Genomic DNA, 15,889 nt, shown 5'->3' with positions numbered 1-15,889 from the left:
ACTCACACACTACTAACACTACACACACACACACCAGTACTAACACTGCACACACACCAGTACTAACACTGCACACACACCAGTACTAACACTACACACACACCAGTACTAACACTACACACACACCAGTACTAACACTACACACACACCAGTACTAACACTGCACACACACCAGTACTAACACTGCACACACACCAGTACTAACACTACACACACACCAGTACTAACACTACACACACACCAGTACTAACACTGCACACCCACACACTACTAACACTACACACACACCAGTACTAACACTGCACACCACACACTACTAACACTGCACACCACACACTACTAACACTACACACCACACACTACTAACACTACACACAGACACACCAGTACTAACACTGCACGCCCACACACTACTAACACTACACACACACCAATACTAACACGGCACACCACACACTACTAACACTGCACACCCACACACTACTAACACTACACACACACCAGTACTAACACTACACACACACCAGTACTAACACTACACACACACCAATACTAACACTACACACCACACACTACTAACACTACACACACACACACACCAGTACTAACACTGCACACCCACACACTACTAACACTGCACACCCACACACTACTAACACTACACACACACCAATACTAACACTGCACACCACACACTACTAACACTGCACACCCACACACTACTAACACTACACACACACCAGTACTAACACTACACACACACCAGTACTAACACTACACACACACCAGTACTAACACTACACACCACACACTACTAACACTACACACACACACACCAGTACTAACACTGCACACCCACACACTACTAACACTACACACACACCAGTACTAACACTATACACACACACACCAGTACTAACACTGCACATCCACACACTACTAACACTATACACACACCAATACTAACACTGCACACCACACACCAGTACTAACACTGCACACACACACACACACATACACATGCAGATGTGTTTTGGTGTCCCTGTTGCTTCTCTGTTTGAGACACTCTTCATCTAGTAAGAACCTGCATGTTTTCATAATGTTGTTCACATTACACATTAAAGCAGATCAATGGGTTTAATTTTACTCAAAAAATAAGAAATCTTGTTTTTATTCCTGCTTTTGTTTACTAAACACCATATTTAACACCAGGATGCCTGTGTAGTCACATATTCCTGCTCTATAAGACATTATATCGCCCTCTAGTGTGAAAATAATGAATTCCTTAAGATTATTGAACAGAAGTTTAACTCCTGTTTTAAATATTTTTATGTGTTTTAATGAAAAATATTATTAATCACATCATTATGTCCTGCCTGTACTGATACAGTTCCAGTGTGTGTGGATTACAGCACACACACAAGAACAAGTATTCCATAGTGGGATGGGGTAGTGATGGGGTTAGTGTTAGTGAGGGTAGTGATGGGGTTAGTGTTAGTGAGGGTAGTGATGGGGTTAGTGTTAGTGATGGGGTTAGTGTTAGTGGGGGTAGTGATGGGGTTAGTGAGGGTAGTGATGGGGTTAGTGTTAGTGAGGGTAGTGATGGGGTTAGTGTTAGTGAGGGTAGTGATTGGGTTAGTGTTAGTGAGGGTAGTGATGGGGTTAGTGTTAGTGGGGGGTAGTGATGGGGTTAGTGTTAGTGGGGGTAGTGATGGGGTTAGTGTTAGTGGGGGTAGTGATGGGGTTAGGGTTAGTGGGGGTAGTGATGGGGTTAGTGTTAGTGGGGGTAGTGATGGGGTTAGTGTTAGTGAGGGTAGTGATGGGGTTAGTGTTAGTGGGGGTAGTGATGGGGTTAGGGTTAGTGTTAGTGGGGGTAGTGATGGGTTAGTGTTAGTGGGGGTAGTGATGGGGTTAGTGTTAGTGTTAATGAGGGTAGTGATGGGGTTAGGGTTAGTGTTAGTGGGGGTAGTGATGGGGTTAGGGTTAGTGGGGGTAGTGATGGGGTTAGGGTTAGTGGGGGTAGTGATGGGTTAGGGGTAGTGATGGGGTAAGTGTTAGTGGGGGTAGTGATGGGGTTAGGGTTAGTGGGGGTAGTGATGGGTTAGGGGTAGTGATGGGGTTAGTGTTAGTGTGTGTCCACCCCCCGCACCACCAGACGAACAGATGAACAGAATATGAGTTGCTTTTAAACACTAATGCTGTCTGGGTCAGAGTGGTGCAGTACTCCCTGTAATGGAAGTGGAGATGGTGCCTAAAATGTCTGTCTGTAAAATGTCTGTAGGTGTTTACATTTGGGTGGAGGGAGGACATCAGAGTTGGAGACCCACTGCACACTAAGAAGGTGTGTTTCGACGCCATCTCCACCAACAGTCCCGTCACGCTGTATGACTGTCACAGCATGAAGGGAAACCAGCTGTGGAGCTACCGAAAGGTACAAAACCCAGCAGCCTTCACACGCAGTCTGGTTGCATTATAACAGACTTACAGATTATGATCATTATAACACACTTACAGATTACAGGCATTATAACAGACTTACAGATTATGATCATTATAACAGACTTACAGATTATGAGCATTATAACACACTTACAGATTATGATCATTATAACAGGCTTACAGATTACAGGCATTATAACAGACTTACAGATTACGGGCATTATAACAGGCTTACAGATTGCAGGCATTATAACAGGATTACAGATTACGGGCATTATAACAGGCTTACAGATTATGAGCATTATAACAGGCTTACAGATTATGAGCATTATAACAGGCTTACAGATTTTGAGCATTATAACAGGTTTACAGATTATGAGCATTATATCAGGTTTTCAGATTACAGGCATTATAACAGATTTACAGATTATGAGAATTATTACAGGCTTACAGATTATGGGCATTATAACAGATTTACAGATTATGAGCATTATAACAGTCTTACAGATTACGAGCATTATAACAGGCTTGCAGATTATGAGCATTATAACAGGCTTTGGAGCAGCACCAGTTACTAATAACTGAATTCAAAAATATGTTGATCTCATAAAATATAGACAGCAGTAGTGGTGTATTTTCTTACACCTCCTTCTCCTCTGTGCAGGATAAGACCCTGTATCACCCCGTCAGCAACAGCTGCATAGACAGTAGCCCCACAGACAGGCGTATCTTCATGAACACATGTGACCCCAGTGCACCTAGTCAGCAGTGGCTCTTTGAGAAGACCAACTCAACAGTTCTGGAGCAGTTTAACAACAATCACAGCTCCTGAAGTTGAGACTCCACTCTGGGAGCTGGGCTACACTACAGAACCACCGTGAGGCAGCAGACTCTGGCAGGACTCTGACAGGATTCTGGTAGGACTCTGGTGGGACTTTGGCAGGACTCTGGTGGGACTTTGGGAGGACTCTGGTGGGACTTTGGCAGGACTCTGGTGGGACTTTGGGAGGACTCTGGTGGGACTTTGGCGGGACTCTGGTGGGACTTTGGCGGGACTCTGGTGGGACTCTGTCAGGACTTTGGCGGAACTCTGTCAGGACTCTGGTGGGACTCTGGCGGGATGGTGAGGAAAGTGGAGAAGATCCTGTACAAAACTTTTGTTTCTAACAAAACACTATGTCTAATTTATGAAAGTTATTCTTACAGGAGCTCAAAATGATGGACATCTTAAAATGGCCGCCCCTCTATCCCTGTTGGCGGTGCTGTTATTCACAGGTGCAGAGCTGTAGCTTTCTTCTCCTCCCCTCCATCTTCCTCCCCTCATTCTCCTCTGGGCACAAAGGCTTTACACACTCAGCACTGGGCCATTAAACAGAGGCTCCGCCCACACAGCACTGGGCCATTAAACAGAGGCTCCGCCCACACAGCACTGGGCCATTAAACAGAGGCTCCGCCCACACAGCACTGGGCCATTAAACAGAGGCTCCGCCCACACAGCACTGGGCCATTAAACAGAGGCTCCGCCCACACAGCACTGGGCCATTAAACAGAGGCTCCGCCCACACAGCACTGGGCCATTAAACAGAGGCTCCGCCCACACAGCACTGGGCCATTAAACAGAGGCTCCGCCCACACAGCACTGGGCCATTAAACAGAGGCTCCGCCCACACAGCACTGGGCCATTAAACAGAGGCTCCGCCCACACAGCACTGGGCCATTAAACAGAGGCTCCGCCCACACAACACTGGGCCATTAAACAGAGGCCCGCCCATACAGCACTGGCCCATTTAACAGAGGCTCCACCCACACAGTACTGAGACATTTAACAGAGGCTCCGCCCACACAGCACTGGGCCATTTAACAGAGGCTCCGCCCATACAGCACTGGGCCGTTTAACACAGGCTCCGCCCACACAGCACTACCTGCAGCCACACTATAGACAAACGTGGAGTGAGTCAGACCATAGCCTTGGTCTGGCTTTATTTATGTGTGTTTCACACCCCAATGTGATTAAATCCTTGGATTTGATTAGCTGATAAACAGGTCTGTGTGACAGCAGAGCAAAGCCCTTTGGATGTGGTGTGTGTTGCCCTCTGCTGGGCTGGAGGACATATGGAAACTCATAGTGGGAAACTGCAGGCAGGTCTTGCTGCAAGAATACATTATGGTGCCTGGCACAGAGGTAATATGCCCTGAACTGTATAATCCCAAACCTAACCCAAACTGTGTAATCCCAAACCTAACCTGAACGCTCACACCAACTGCACTGGGTAAATATCATTTTGTATGTTGAATACAGCTTCCACTTAAAGCTGTGTGTGTGTGTGTGTGTGTGTGTGTGTGTGTGTGTGTGTGTGTGTGTGTGTGTGTGTGTGTGTGTGTGTGTGTGTGTGTGTGTGTGTGTTTTGGTTTGCTTTTCATCCTTTATTGAACCGCCTTCGTTACATTTGGGGGGGGTAAGACCACTATAAACAATGTACCAGGAGGTCGATGTTATGCTCATTCAGACGTATTTACAGTTATGAGCTTTCTGTTGGATTTTTTTCTGCTGGATTATGTGGATTTCTTGGGAGAGCATCCATTCATGATTAATTAATACTAAATGGCTTTTTCTGTGGTTTCCGGTGTTTTCCGTCTCTGGTCGTTTCTCCAGGCTGTGGATACTCCATCATACATGGATGTTGATTTGGCTTAAATGTCAGTGTTGAACCTTAACCTCAACCTTAGAGATCATTGGCACCCAGTCAAAATCTCCATCACCTTACTCATCTAAGTGCTAAGCTGTGTGACTCCAAAGCCCTTGTGATCAGGGTCTCTGCAGCCTGGAAACCAGTACACTGGTGACTGTGTTGATCACTCTTACTGGGATGTCATGAATTCCAGTGTTAAGTGAGAGCGAAAGGTGCTTGTTTGGCTGGATGAGGGTTGGGGACACGGAGGTTTGGATTAAATACTTCACTCCCCATTTTGTGCCATCTTGCATTTTCTAACTATTTTATTATGATAAGAGGGAATCTGAGGGAATCTTTTTATAATGTTAAAACAATTATATTTTGTATGCTGCAATTTTTTTAAACTCTACAAATATTTTAATTGAAACATGATTTTTAAGAATACCATTTTATGTCCAGAGCAGATATTTGTTATTTAAAAATTATTATAAAAGCATCTGAATGCAATTTGAATGCATAAATAATTACAGAAGACATATCAGAAGTATTTTTTTACATGAGCAACTGTAAAATGTTTAGATGTTGAACACTACGGTTGAACTGGAACTGTAACATATTTTCTTTGAAATATAAAATAAACTGAGTAACATTTGCGTAACATGACTCTTATTTTGAAATCTGCCTTGTGGGTTCTTACTGCATCCTCTATACTGAAGAAGGCTGGCGTGTGCACCTGTCCTAAACTGAAGAAGGCTGGCGTGTGCACCTGTCCTAAACTGAAGAAGGCTGGCGTGTGCACCTGGCCTAAACTGAAGAGGGCTGTCGTGTGCACCTGTCCTAAACTGAAGAAGGCTGGCGTGTGCACCTGTCCTAAACTGAAGAGGGCTGTCGTGTGCACCTGTCCTAAACTGAAGAGGGCTGTCGTGTGCACCTGTCCTAAACTGAAGAAGGCTGGTGTGTGCACCTGGCCTAAACTGAAGAGGGCTGTCGTGTGCACCTGTCCTAAACTGAAGAAGGCTGGCATATGCACATGTCCTAAACTGGCTGACTCACATCCGTCTCCACTACACCACCTACTGCACATGGTCTCTTTACACTTCAAATTATACTTCATACATTAATCTGTTGACATTCCCTCCTCTGTTGAAGCTGCTGTGGTATATTAGCATTCATCAATTAATTTGCAATAAAATAACATTAGTAGTAATCCATCCACCCACTATCCTAGTTTGTTGCATAGTGTGTATTTATATACTGCTAGTATAAGTATATACTGCTAATATAAGTATATACTGCCTGTTTCCTGTGCTACATCTCTCTTGAGTTATGAATGACCAATTACCTTTTCTAACTGAATTATGAAAAATCTGAACTTTTGTCTGTGTGTGTTTAGACTATTGTAAGGCACTCTATATGGGCTAACCTGTTCAGTATTGCATGGTGTATGTTATTTTTTAATTCTACCTAATTATTTTATTCGTTTTGTATATTTTTGGTCTTTAAATGTGCTTTGTGCTTTATTTTAGAATATATGTAATGACTTTTATAATGCATTACATGACATATGTGAGAGAGGGGCCAGTTGAGGTGGTTTGGGCGTCTGGTCCTGATGCCACCTGGGCGTCTCCCTGGTGAGGTGCTCCAGGCATGTCCAACTGGGAGGAGACCCCGGGGAAGACCCAGGACACGCTGGAGAGATGATATCTCTCGGCTGACCTGGGAACGCCTCGGTATCCCCCCAGAAGAGCTAGAAGAGGTGGCTGGAGAGAGGGAAACCTGGATTAGGCTATTGCCCCCATGACTCGGACCTGGATAAACAGATGAAAATGGATGGATGGATGGATGTTTTCCGTTTCTGCTTTTGCATATTCCTACCAACTCTACTGCACTTGTGCTCTTGTGTGACAATGCCAGAAAAAATTAATTGTACGTTTATACTTAGTGAACAGAGACTCTGATTTTCATAAGAAATAAACTGTATCCTGGGACATCTAATTTCTCACTGAAAGTCTGTGGAGATTTTCTGGATCTTACAGGACGAAGATTGTGGCCATAGAGGTTTTATAATCATACACCATGTTGACACCTTCTAGTGCTCTAACGGCCTCTGTCACGCCAACTCCCCCTGGTGGAGGATGTAGGTAAAATCACACCCTTTGTCAACGTTTGTGTCCGACGGGGATTAACATCGAGTCGACGCTTTAGGCTGTTCACAAACGATATTTCATATTGCGGTATATTTTAAGATAAGGCCTGAAACACAGAAATGTCACGTCTGCGGAGCTGAAACGCGTTATTACTTTCTTGTATGTCTTCGTGTCAAGTGCGTCAAATGTTTTTTTACCCTTGGTACAAGCTAGCTCGTTACAGGTCTGAAGACCGTATTGAGTACTTCTAAAGGCGGTCGTGGTTTAACTGATATATTTTGTACATTGATCAATAATTTCCTCCTTCATTTCAGTATGTAATTCTGTCGACCGAAGCCATAAGCTTCTCATAAACATACGGCAAACCAGTAGAGAATACGGAAGTGTTACGGACCGAATGACACATGCAACAACCAATCAGAACTCAGAGAAACAACGCGAGTACCCGCCCTGACCAGCGGCGGACCAATCACGGCGTAGCTGGCCAACTTCCGCCGCGATACAGGACGCGCTCCATTGTACGAGTTGTACGCGACGGCAGCGCCGAGCTGAGGTAAAAGCGCCCAGACTAGAGCCGCCGCGGCCGGAGGACCGAGACTAGACCCACCGCGGCCGGAGGAGCAACACACGGGCGCCCCGCCGGCCTGCCTGAACCGCCAACGGGCGGGAAAGTAGTTGGCGTTGCGCACGACTGAGTTGAGGAGATTTATCCGCTGTGGCGGCAGCCTGAGTGCGGCTAGGCTAACGGCTAGGCTAACTAAGCTAACGGCTAGCTGTAGCGCGCGCTGCGTTCGAGTTGTTCGAGTTCGTGTTTGAGTTGTTCGAGTTGTTGTTGGTCGTACCGGACGTTAATAACTCGCTCCGTCCGACCGCCGTGTCCTCTCGCCCGCTCCGCCCCGCTGATGTGTCCGGCGCGTCCGGCGAGTCTCTCTGCGGTCTGACGAGCGGCGGGCGGAGCGCGCGGCGTTGCCGTTACACCCGCGCGCGCGGGCACACCGGCGGCGGCGGGCGCGTGGGAGGGGCGCGCGGCGCGGCGCGATGAACGGGTTCAGCACGGAGGAGGACAGCCACGACGGGCCGGCCGCGCCGCCCTTCTACGGGCAGACGTGCTGCCTGATCGAGGACGGGGAGCGCTGCGGCCGCGCCGCCGGGAACGCGTCGTTCAGCAAGCGGATCCAGAAGAGCATCTCACAGAAGAAACTCAAACTGGACATCGACAAGAGCGTGAGTGTAACGGGTAACGGGGCCGGTAACGGGGCGGGACACACACCGCCGAGCTCGGATACCCATCCCGGAAACTGCAGAGAGGCCGTGTGGGTTTTGAGGAGTGCAGCTGGTGTCGGGGTGTTGAGCAGTTATGGCGGATATACCGGGGATGTCCCGGTAAACCGTCCGGTTGACTTCAGTCTGCGGTAATCTACGGTTACTAATCCAGGGGCAGGCTCATCAGAGGGAGGACGGGGTTCAGCACAGAGAACATGGTGACGGGGAAGTGTGTGTGTGTGTGTGTGTGTGTGTGTGAGATATAGTGGAAGTGTGTGTGTATATATAATATACATATGAGTAATATATATATATTACACACACACACACACACATTACTACGTACCCAGCACCGACCTTTCTAGCTGCAGTGGTACTAGCGGACCTGTAAAAGTGTGTGTGTGTGTGAGATCAGCGACCGACCAGGGTGATGTTAAAGTCCGGTGTCATTGTTGTTTCCTTAGATCTCCGACCTTCAACAATGCAGTAAGTTATCCTAGTTGTGTAGTTAACCAGCATCTTAGTAGTCGTATTTTGTCTGGACCTTCAAACACCGAGAACGTTACAGTGGAGTCATTATACGGATACTGTTGGGTATTGTTGGTCCTGCGTCCTGTCTTGCTGCACTTGTGCGGTGTGGGTGCGCTGCCCTGCGGGGACGTGTGCCCCTCTGCGGGGACATGTGCTGCTGATGTGGAGTGTTTGTCGTGGGACATCTCGTTCATCACGAGCACCGTCGGTGTGTGACGTTGACCGGTACTGTCGTTGTGAGACAACGGTCATCTGTGCTCGCGAGCTGAGATCTTTCTCCGGAAACTTCACTACAAGTTTTACATTTTTACAAGGCTCCAACTAACTGCATCTCCATGTGTGTATATTCAAATATACATATGTACCTACATATGGCATATACCTTGCTACTTGTAAGTTTGTGAACCACCCAAACATGGTCATTGTTTTCTATATAAATAATAACCTTATGAAATTAACTTCGAAATCTCAATTTATAAAGCAGACTTTCCACATAAGAGACACTAAAGATAAACATTCATTATTTATTCAACAATAGTATTATCTCTCCAAAAACTGATAATCTGTCAAGTGTAAAAGTATGTGAACTCTTTTAATTGGGAGCTTGTGGAACCACCTTCTGCAGCCAACGAGGGTCTCACGTCTGTGTTTTGTGAGTGCTGCCCTCCTCCTTGCACAGCTCCACCTGTGGAGAGGCTGAGACATGGAGTCTTTAAAAAGACTGTGGGTTGGTCTAAATTTTTAAAAATGTATATTGAGATTAATAAAAGTTAGAGGTGGCACATGTGCACTAGGTGAGAGAACTAGAGTGAATGGCACTACCGTGTGGACATTTATATAGTTAAAAATACTACTGTCTTAATTGGTAGATTTGAAACTGTGTGGTTGATTTGTTTTTTATAATACTCCAACCGCCTACATTTCTACATGGAGGGGGTGTCTCCAGTATCTCTTTTGTGCTAATAGCCAGCAAATACGGGATGTTTCGGGATTTTGCCCCCTCACTTCCCGTGAGAGGCACTTTGGAGTCAGTTTGTCCAAGTGCTCTCTGGCAAAGTTTAAACATGCAACTTGGTCTTTCTTGAGGTCAAAGGCTTCTAGCTGCTCCCATGAGTGTCGTGTGTTGATTTTTCATCTGATTGTAGACATGTACGTTTATCCCAGATGTGTGTGTGTGTATGTATAGTATATTATAGTATATTATGTTTTTTGGTGGGTGTGTGTCTATATAACCAATATAGTGAATATAATCATTAGAGTGGGTCTCTATTACAGGTGTGTGTATGTATAGTGAATATAATCATTAAGAGTGGGTTTCTATTACAGGTGTGTGTATGTATAGTGAATATAATCATTAGAGTGGGTCTGTATTACAGGTGTGTGTGTGTGTGTGTATAGTGAATATAATCATTAGAGTGGGTCTGTATTACAGGTGTGTGTGTGTGTGTATGTATAGTGAATATAATCATTAGAGTGGGTCTGTATTACAGGTGTGTGTGTATGTATAGTGAATATAATCATTAGAGTGGGTCTCTATTACAGGTGTGTGTGTATAGTGAATATAATCATTAGAGTGGGTCTGTATTACAGGTGTGTGTATAGTGAATATAATCGTTAGAGTGGGTCTCTATTACAGGTGTGTGTATGTATAGTGAATATAATCATTAGAGTGGGTCTCTATTACAGGTGCGGCACCTGTACATCTGTGACTTCCACAAAAACTTCATCCAGAGTGTCCGCAACAAACGGAAGAGAAAAACGAGTGATGATGGAGGAGAATCACCTGAACACGATGTGGAGGTGCCAGAGGTAACACCACACACACTCTCATATTCATATATATATATATATATATATATATATACACACACACACACCCCGCACTCACACCTGCCTCCTCTTCAACGCTGCTATAAGCCATGTAGAGGTGCTTCAGAAGGTGAACCCTAACCCTCAGGGTAAAGTTATAAAGTACTAAAACTGGTGAAAAAGTCCCGACATCCAAGTGGTTAATTTGCCTTTATTTTATTAGCCTACAATTAGCCTAAAATTCCTTTATTTAAATTTTGGTCATTTTGATGAATGCAGTTGGGCTCAGTGTTTAAGTGCTTTATGAAGGTGTTTCTGGACATTTCTCCATTTATTCCAAGATTTATCCCAGTTTGTCACTCAGAGTAGGTGAGGAACTTCAACGTGGTTGGGTGCTGCTAGTCCTGTTGCAGCAGACATGTCTGTTTTCTGTCTTCGTACTGCAGCAGATTAACTGCTATCGGTTTAATTACTTTGATTTGCCGTATTCAGACGAGTCCCCTCGTGTTGCTTTCCCAGGTGGACTTGTTCCAGCTGCAGGTGAACACACTGAGGCGCTATAAACGGCACTACAAGATCCAGACCCGACCTGGACTCAACAAAGCCCAGCTGGCTGAGGTACACACATCACACACCCGGCGCATTACACACTCCTACAGCCTCTTCTACATCCTCAAAAATATCAGAACAATTCAGCCATTTTTCTCCATAGAAGCCAGTCAGGGTTTTTTTCAGTCCCTTGGTGTCAGGAGACACCTGCCCTCACTCTGGACAGACCTTCCTCAGGAGACACCTGCCCTCACTCTGGACAGACCTTCCTCAGGAGACACCTGCCCTCACTCTGGACAGACCTTCCTCAGGAGACACCTGCCCTCACTCTGGACAGACCTTCCTCAGGAGACACCTGCCCTCACTCTGGACAGACCTTCCTCAGGAGACACCTGCCCTCACTCTGGACAGAACTTCCTCTTTGTGCCTCCAGACTTCTACATCTCTAGTGCTGTAGTGCACAGCTATACTGCACCGCTTGTTTCATGACCCTGACCCTTGTTCATGCTGTAGTTCATGACCCTGACCCTTGTTTACCCTGTAGTTCATGACCCTGACCCTTGTTTACCCTGTAGTTCATGACCCTGACCCTTGTTTACCCTGTAGTTCACGTCCCTGACCCTTGTTTAACCTGTAGTTCATGACCCTGACTCGTTTACCCTGTAGTTCACGTAGTGTGTGTGTGTGTGTGTGTTGATGTTGGTGTTGGTGTTGAAGCCCTGACTCAACTATAGTGATGATTTTGTGTGGTTGTGTTGAAACCCTGACTTGGCTACAGTGCTGCTGTTTTTGTGTGTGTGGGGTTGTTGTGTTGGTTCTAACTCAACTACAGTGTGTTTTTGTGTGTGTGGTTGTTGTGTTGGTCACTCAACTACAGTGTGTTTTTGTGTGTGTGGTTGTTGTGTTGGTCACTCAACTACAGTGTGTTTTTGTGTGTGTGGTTGTTGTGTTGGTCACTCAACTACAGTGTGTTTTTGTGTGTGTGGTTGTTGTGTTGGTTCTAACTCAACTACAGTGTGTTTTTGTGTGTGTGGTTGTTGTGTTGGTTCTAACTCAACTACAGTGTGTTTTTGTGTGTGTGTGGTTGTTGTGTTGGTTCTAACTCAACTACAGTGTGTTTTTTTGTGTGTGTGGTTGTTGTGTTGGTTCTAACTCAACTACAGTGTGTTTTTGTGTGTGTGTGGTTGTTGTGTTGGTTCTAACTCAACTACAGTGTGTTTTTTTGTGTGTGTGGTTGTTGTGTTGGTTCTAACTCAACTACAGTGTGTTTTTGTGTGTGTGTGGTTGTTGTGTTGGTTCTAACTCAACTACAGTGTGTTTTTGTGTGTGTGTGGTTGTTGTGTTGGTTCTAACTCAACTACAGTGTGTTTTTGTGTGTGTGTGGTTGTTGTGTTGGTTCTAACTCAACTACAGTGTGTTTTTGTGTGTGTGTGTGTGTGTGGTTGTTGTGTTGGTTCTAACTCAACTACAGTGTGTTTTTGTGTGTGTGGTTGTTGTGTTGGTTCTAACTCAACTACAGTGTGTTTTTGTGTGTGTGGTTGTTGTGTTGGTCACTCAACTACAGTGTGTTTTTGTGTGCTGCTGGTTCTGTGTTCTGAATCTTTGGGCATCATCTGATTTAACTGGATTAATAAACACCAGTTGTTTGGTTTCTGGGATGTTTGCAATGGTTGTTTGTTTTATTTACTTGTTTGTTGTAAACATGTTCTGAAGCATGGCTCCATACCCTCTTAAACGTCCCCTATGTTTACACCAATACTTTCTCACCTCAAACTCCATGGTAACCTACTCCATCCAAACATGTGAAGACTAATAATGAAGTAAGGTGTGTTGTGCCACGGGGGTGTGTGAGGATTAACCCTCACTAATGGACTCCAGGAACTGAGTTCTACCACGTTCATTTAGATGATGTAGTGAGTGCCTGTACCCCTGCTGTACTGGGGCTAGTTCAGTGTTCATGAGAACTCATTACATCAGCAGCCTTCCCCCGTTTCCCTGCCCTGCGGGAACGGCCGTCCTAACGAGAGCAGCACCTCATTAATAAAGTAGAAGGCACAGCTCTGTTCAATTAGCTGTGAGCATCTCCGCTCGGCAGAGATGGGGGGGGTGTGTGAGCTGCGTGTTTACCCACATCTCTGGGCTAATGCACGCGCGGTCTAAAACAAAACTTTTATAATTATTATTTTTCTTTCTTATGGTACAGGTAGAAACCGGGGAACTCCTGTATGTGTGGCAGCTGTGTGTTTGTGAGCGAGAACCTGTTCGATGTTTCTGTTAACTGTTTATTTTCTTGTTGTTTTTTTTTTTTTTTAGACCGTCAGCCGTCATTTCCGGAACATTCCTGTGAATGAGAAGGAAACTCTGACCTACTTTATTTATATGGTGAAGAGCAGCAAGAGTCGTCTGGATCAGAAACCCGAGGGGAGCAAACAGCTGGACTGAGGACAGCGCCCCCCAGTGGACACGGCCCTGCTGCGCCCTGCTGCTGTTCTTAATGACTGCTTACATGGTAGCAGGACAAAGAGATTAATGGGAAAATACTTACATATTTATACATACAAGAGTACTCCCGTCTCTGGGCTGGGATATTAGTGTTACCATAAAGTGCTTCAGAATATGTCATGTCTCGAAGCGGCAGTTAACATCTTCAGCTTGCGTGCCAAACCTGTCAATTATGAAGAAAGCACACAGCCTACGTGTGTTGGTGAAGACGCTGTGTGTGGCCAGTGTCATGCTGGCTGTGTCCTCTGCCTTCATCTCTCTGGCGTGTGTGGTGTGTGTGAACAGCGCGTTATCGCCATGGTGACATGGCTGTGACAGTTTTCTCCCTTTCTCTTCTCCCCTTGTGTCATGTGACGTGTCCACCTCAGACTCCGCCCTCTATCTCTATGTAGATTTAGAAGCAGTGGAGTGTCATTCTGTCTTTTTTAAAACTTGTTTTAATAATTTTTAGTCGTACTAAATCCATTCCCATGTCACAAAGTCTCTGTGTTTTAAGAACTTGGACAAACTGGATCATCGTGGCTCCATTATGGCTCTGACTGTCCTAATGATTTGTAATATGAGAGGGAAGCGTGTGGTCCAGGGGGGAGTTGTGGTGGAGTTGTGGAGGAGTTGTGGAGGCTGTGTGTCCATCTCTCTCTCTGGAGTCTGGCTGCAGCACACCACAGCATTACTGCGCATAAACAACAACCCTCACACATTGTGAGAACCTTGGGGTACTTGGCATGTTGCCTTCTTAATTGACCATCAAAAATCCTTAAAATAAATCATTATTGTTAAGTGATTAATGAAGAAATTGATTGTCAATGAGGTAATTTATCTGATTGTATCATTTAAGCAGGTCCAGTTCCAACATGATAACATTGTAGTCCCTCTCTTCCAGAGTGTGTGTGTGTGTGTGTGTGTGTGGGGGGGGGGGGGGGGGGGGGGGGGGGGGAGGGGTGTATACATTGGCACCAGCAGCTCCGCCCCTCTGCAGCTCCACCCCTGTGCCTGAACAGAGGAGTTCAGATGGGAACATATTCAGGGCCCTGAGCTGCTGTATTAACACCTGTGGCCGTTTCTGGGATCACAGGTGTGTGGCATCGCCAGGCCCTGAAATTCTGGAGGTTTATTGGACAGTTTCAGTAAACTGCCACAGAGGATAACCTGATTGGATGACTTCCTAGTGGTCCTTATTGAACTTGTGTAAAGTGAACTTGTGTGTGGTGTGTCCTCTCTCTCTTCCTGCAGGACCTTGTGATAGTCCTACTGTCCTGTTTGCAGTTTTTATTTCTCATAGCATATGAATTGGTCTTTGAGTTTCTGTAAGTTTGTATCATGTAGGGTTTTCTGTTTTGTTGTTTATTCATTCACTTTATGGATTTGTTGTATTAGATAAAACAGACAACTGCATATTGCTTTTAATAAACAGTATACATCGGACACCTTTAATGCCTCTTGAGTTGGTGAGGTTTATAATTTATTTCCCAAAAGTTGTAATACCCCAAGTACGCCACAAGGGGTTGTTCATGAAGCAGTGTAACGCTGGCAGTGTGCACAAGCACCTTGGAGTGCAACTGTCCCAGGAAACTTCCTCACACTCCAGTAAAACATTTCTAACAAGGCTGCTCTGTAATTTTACAACATAAATGTTAGTACTTCATTTTCATGTTGCATGTCTACTGGTCTGGTGCTTTGGAGGAAAAACAGCATTCACGTCAGTCATGTTCTTCCAGACCTGGGTGCCTGTACACGGTGGCGATCGTATTCCCCTTTTCTTGTTTCCTGTTTTGTGTGGGTTTGTTTCAGACCTGCACAGACTTCCTGGGGCTCATTTCTGCTCATCTGTCCTGAGCCAAAGCTACAATGTCAAACATCTTCTGCGTGTGTACGAGCAGACACACACCAGGTCTGTCCTCCTTGTTGATGGATTCAGGGTGATGTGTTACTGCTGTTCAGAGCTTCAGCCCAGCACAGCGCCCCCTGGCGCTGCTA

At 45.5% G+C, this 15,889-nt stretch overlaps 2 protein-coding genes and 1 long non-coding RNA gene across 4 annotated transcripts in view; 2 read left to right on the top strand and 1 right to left on the bottom strand.

Moving 5' to 3' along the window:
• galnt10 (UDP-N-acetyl-alpha-D-galactosamine:polypeptide N-acetylgalactosaminyltransferase 10 (GalNAc-T10)) overlaps positions 1-5,769 on the top strand; it is a 56,601-nt gene extending 50,832 nt beyond the window's left edge. The window contains exons 11-12 of the mRNA XM_076986926.1: positions 2,282-2,431; positions 3,104-5,769. Of these exons, the coding sequence (XP_076843041.1) occupies positions 2,282-2,431; positions 3,104-3,271 (318 nt within the window). The 3' untranslated portion in view covers positions 3,272-5,769. The remainder of the gene's footprint in view (positions 1-2,281; positions 2,432-3,103) is intronic.
• Positions 4,745-8,230, bottom strand: LOC143487774 (uncharacterized). Its single transcript, XR_013124363.1, has 2 exons — positions 8,101-8,230; positions 4,745-6,919 (listed from the first exon to the last, which is right to left on the bottom strand). It is a non-coding gene; the product is annotated as an uncharacterized LOC143487774 (long non-coding RNA).
• On the top strand, positions 8,205-15,337 carry sap30l (sap30-like). 2 transcript variants are annotated; one of them, XM_076986928.1, is made up of 4 exons: positions 8,205-8,482; positions 10,739-10,861; positions 11,381-11,479; positions 13,724-15,337. In XM_076986928.1, the coding sequence occupies exons 1-4, from the start codon at positions 8,297-8,299 to the stop codon at positions 13,850-13,852; spliced, it is 537 nt and encodes a 178-aa protein (XP_076843043.1). In that variant the 5' UTR covers positions 8,205-8,296; the 3' UTR covers positions 13,853-15,337. The 2 variants fall into 2 exon arrangements, with proteins under 2 accessions (XP_076843043.1, XP_076843042.1); XM_076986927.1 differs by lacking the exon at positions 13,724-15,337 and adding an exon at positions 11,574-13,712.
• The last annotated feature ends 552 nt before the right edge of the window (positions 15,338-15,889 follow it).

This window comes from Brachyhypopomus gauderio, unplaced genomic scaffold (assembly GCF_052324685.1).
Source record: "Brachyhypopomus gauderio isolate BG-103 unplaced genomic scaffold, BGAUD_0.2 sc50, whole genome shotgun sequence".
In the NCBI taxonomy this organism is placed as follows: Eukaryota; Metazoa; Chordata; class Actinopteri; order Gymnotiformes; family Hypopomidae; genus Brachyhypopomus; species Brachyhypopomus gauderio.
Note: the sequence above shows the minus strand (reverse complement) of the source record. Positions and strands in the feature narration are given on the sequence as shown.

Excerpts from the sequence above, each read along its gene's own strand:
- sap30l (XM_076986927.1), top strand. The coding sequence starts at position 8,297 with ATGAACGGGTTCAGCACGGAGGAGGACAGCCACGACGGGCCGGCCGCG. Across the intron at positions 8,483-10,738 it reads AACTGGACATCGACAAGAGC|GTGCGGCACCTGTACATCTG; the intron begins GTGAGTGTAACG and ends TCTCTATTACAG. Across the intron at positions 11,480-11,573 it reads ACAAAGCCCAGCTGGCTGAG|AAGCCAGTCAGGGTTTTTTT; the intron begins GTACACACATCA and ends TTTTCTCCATAG.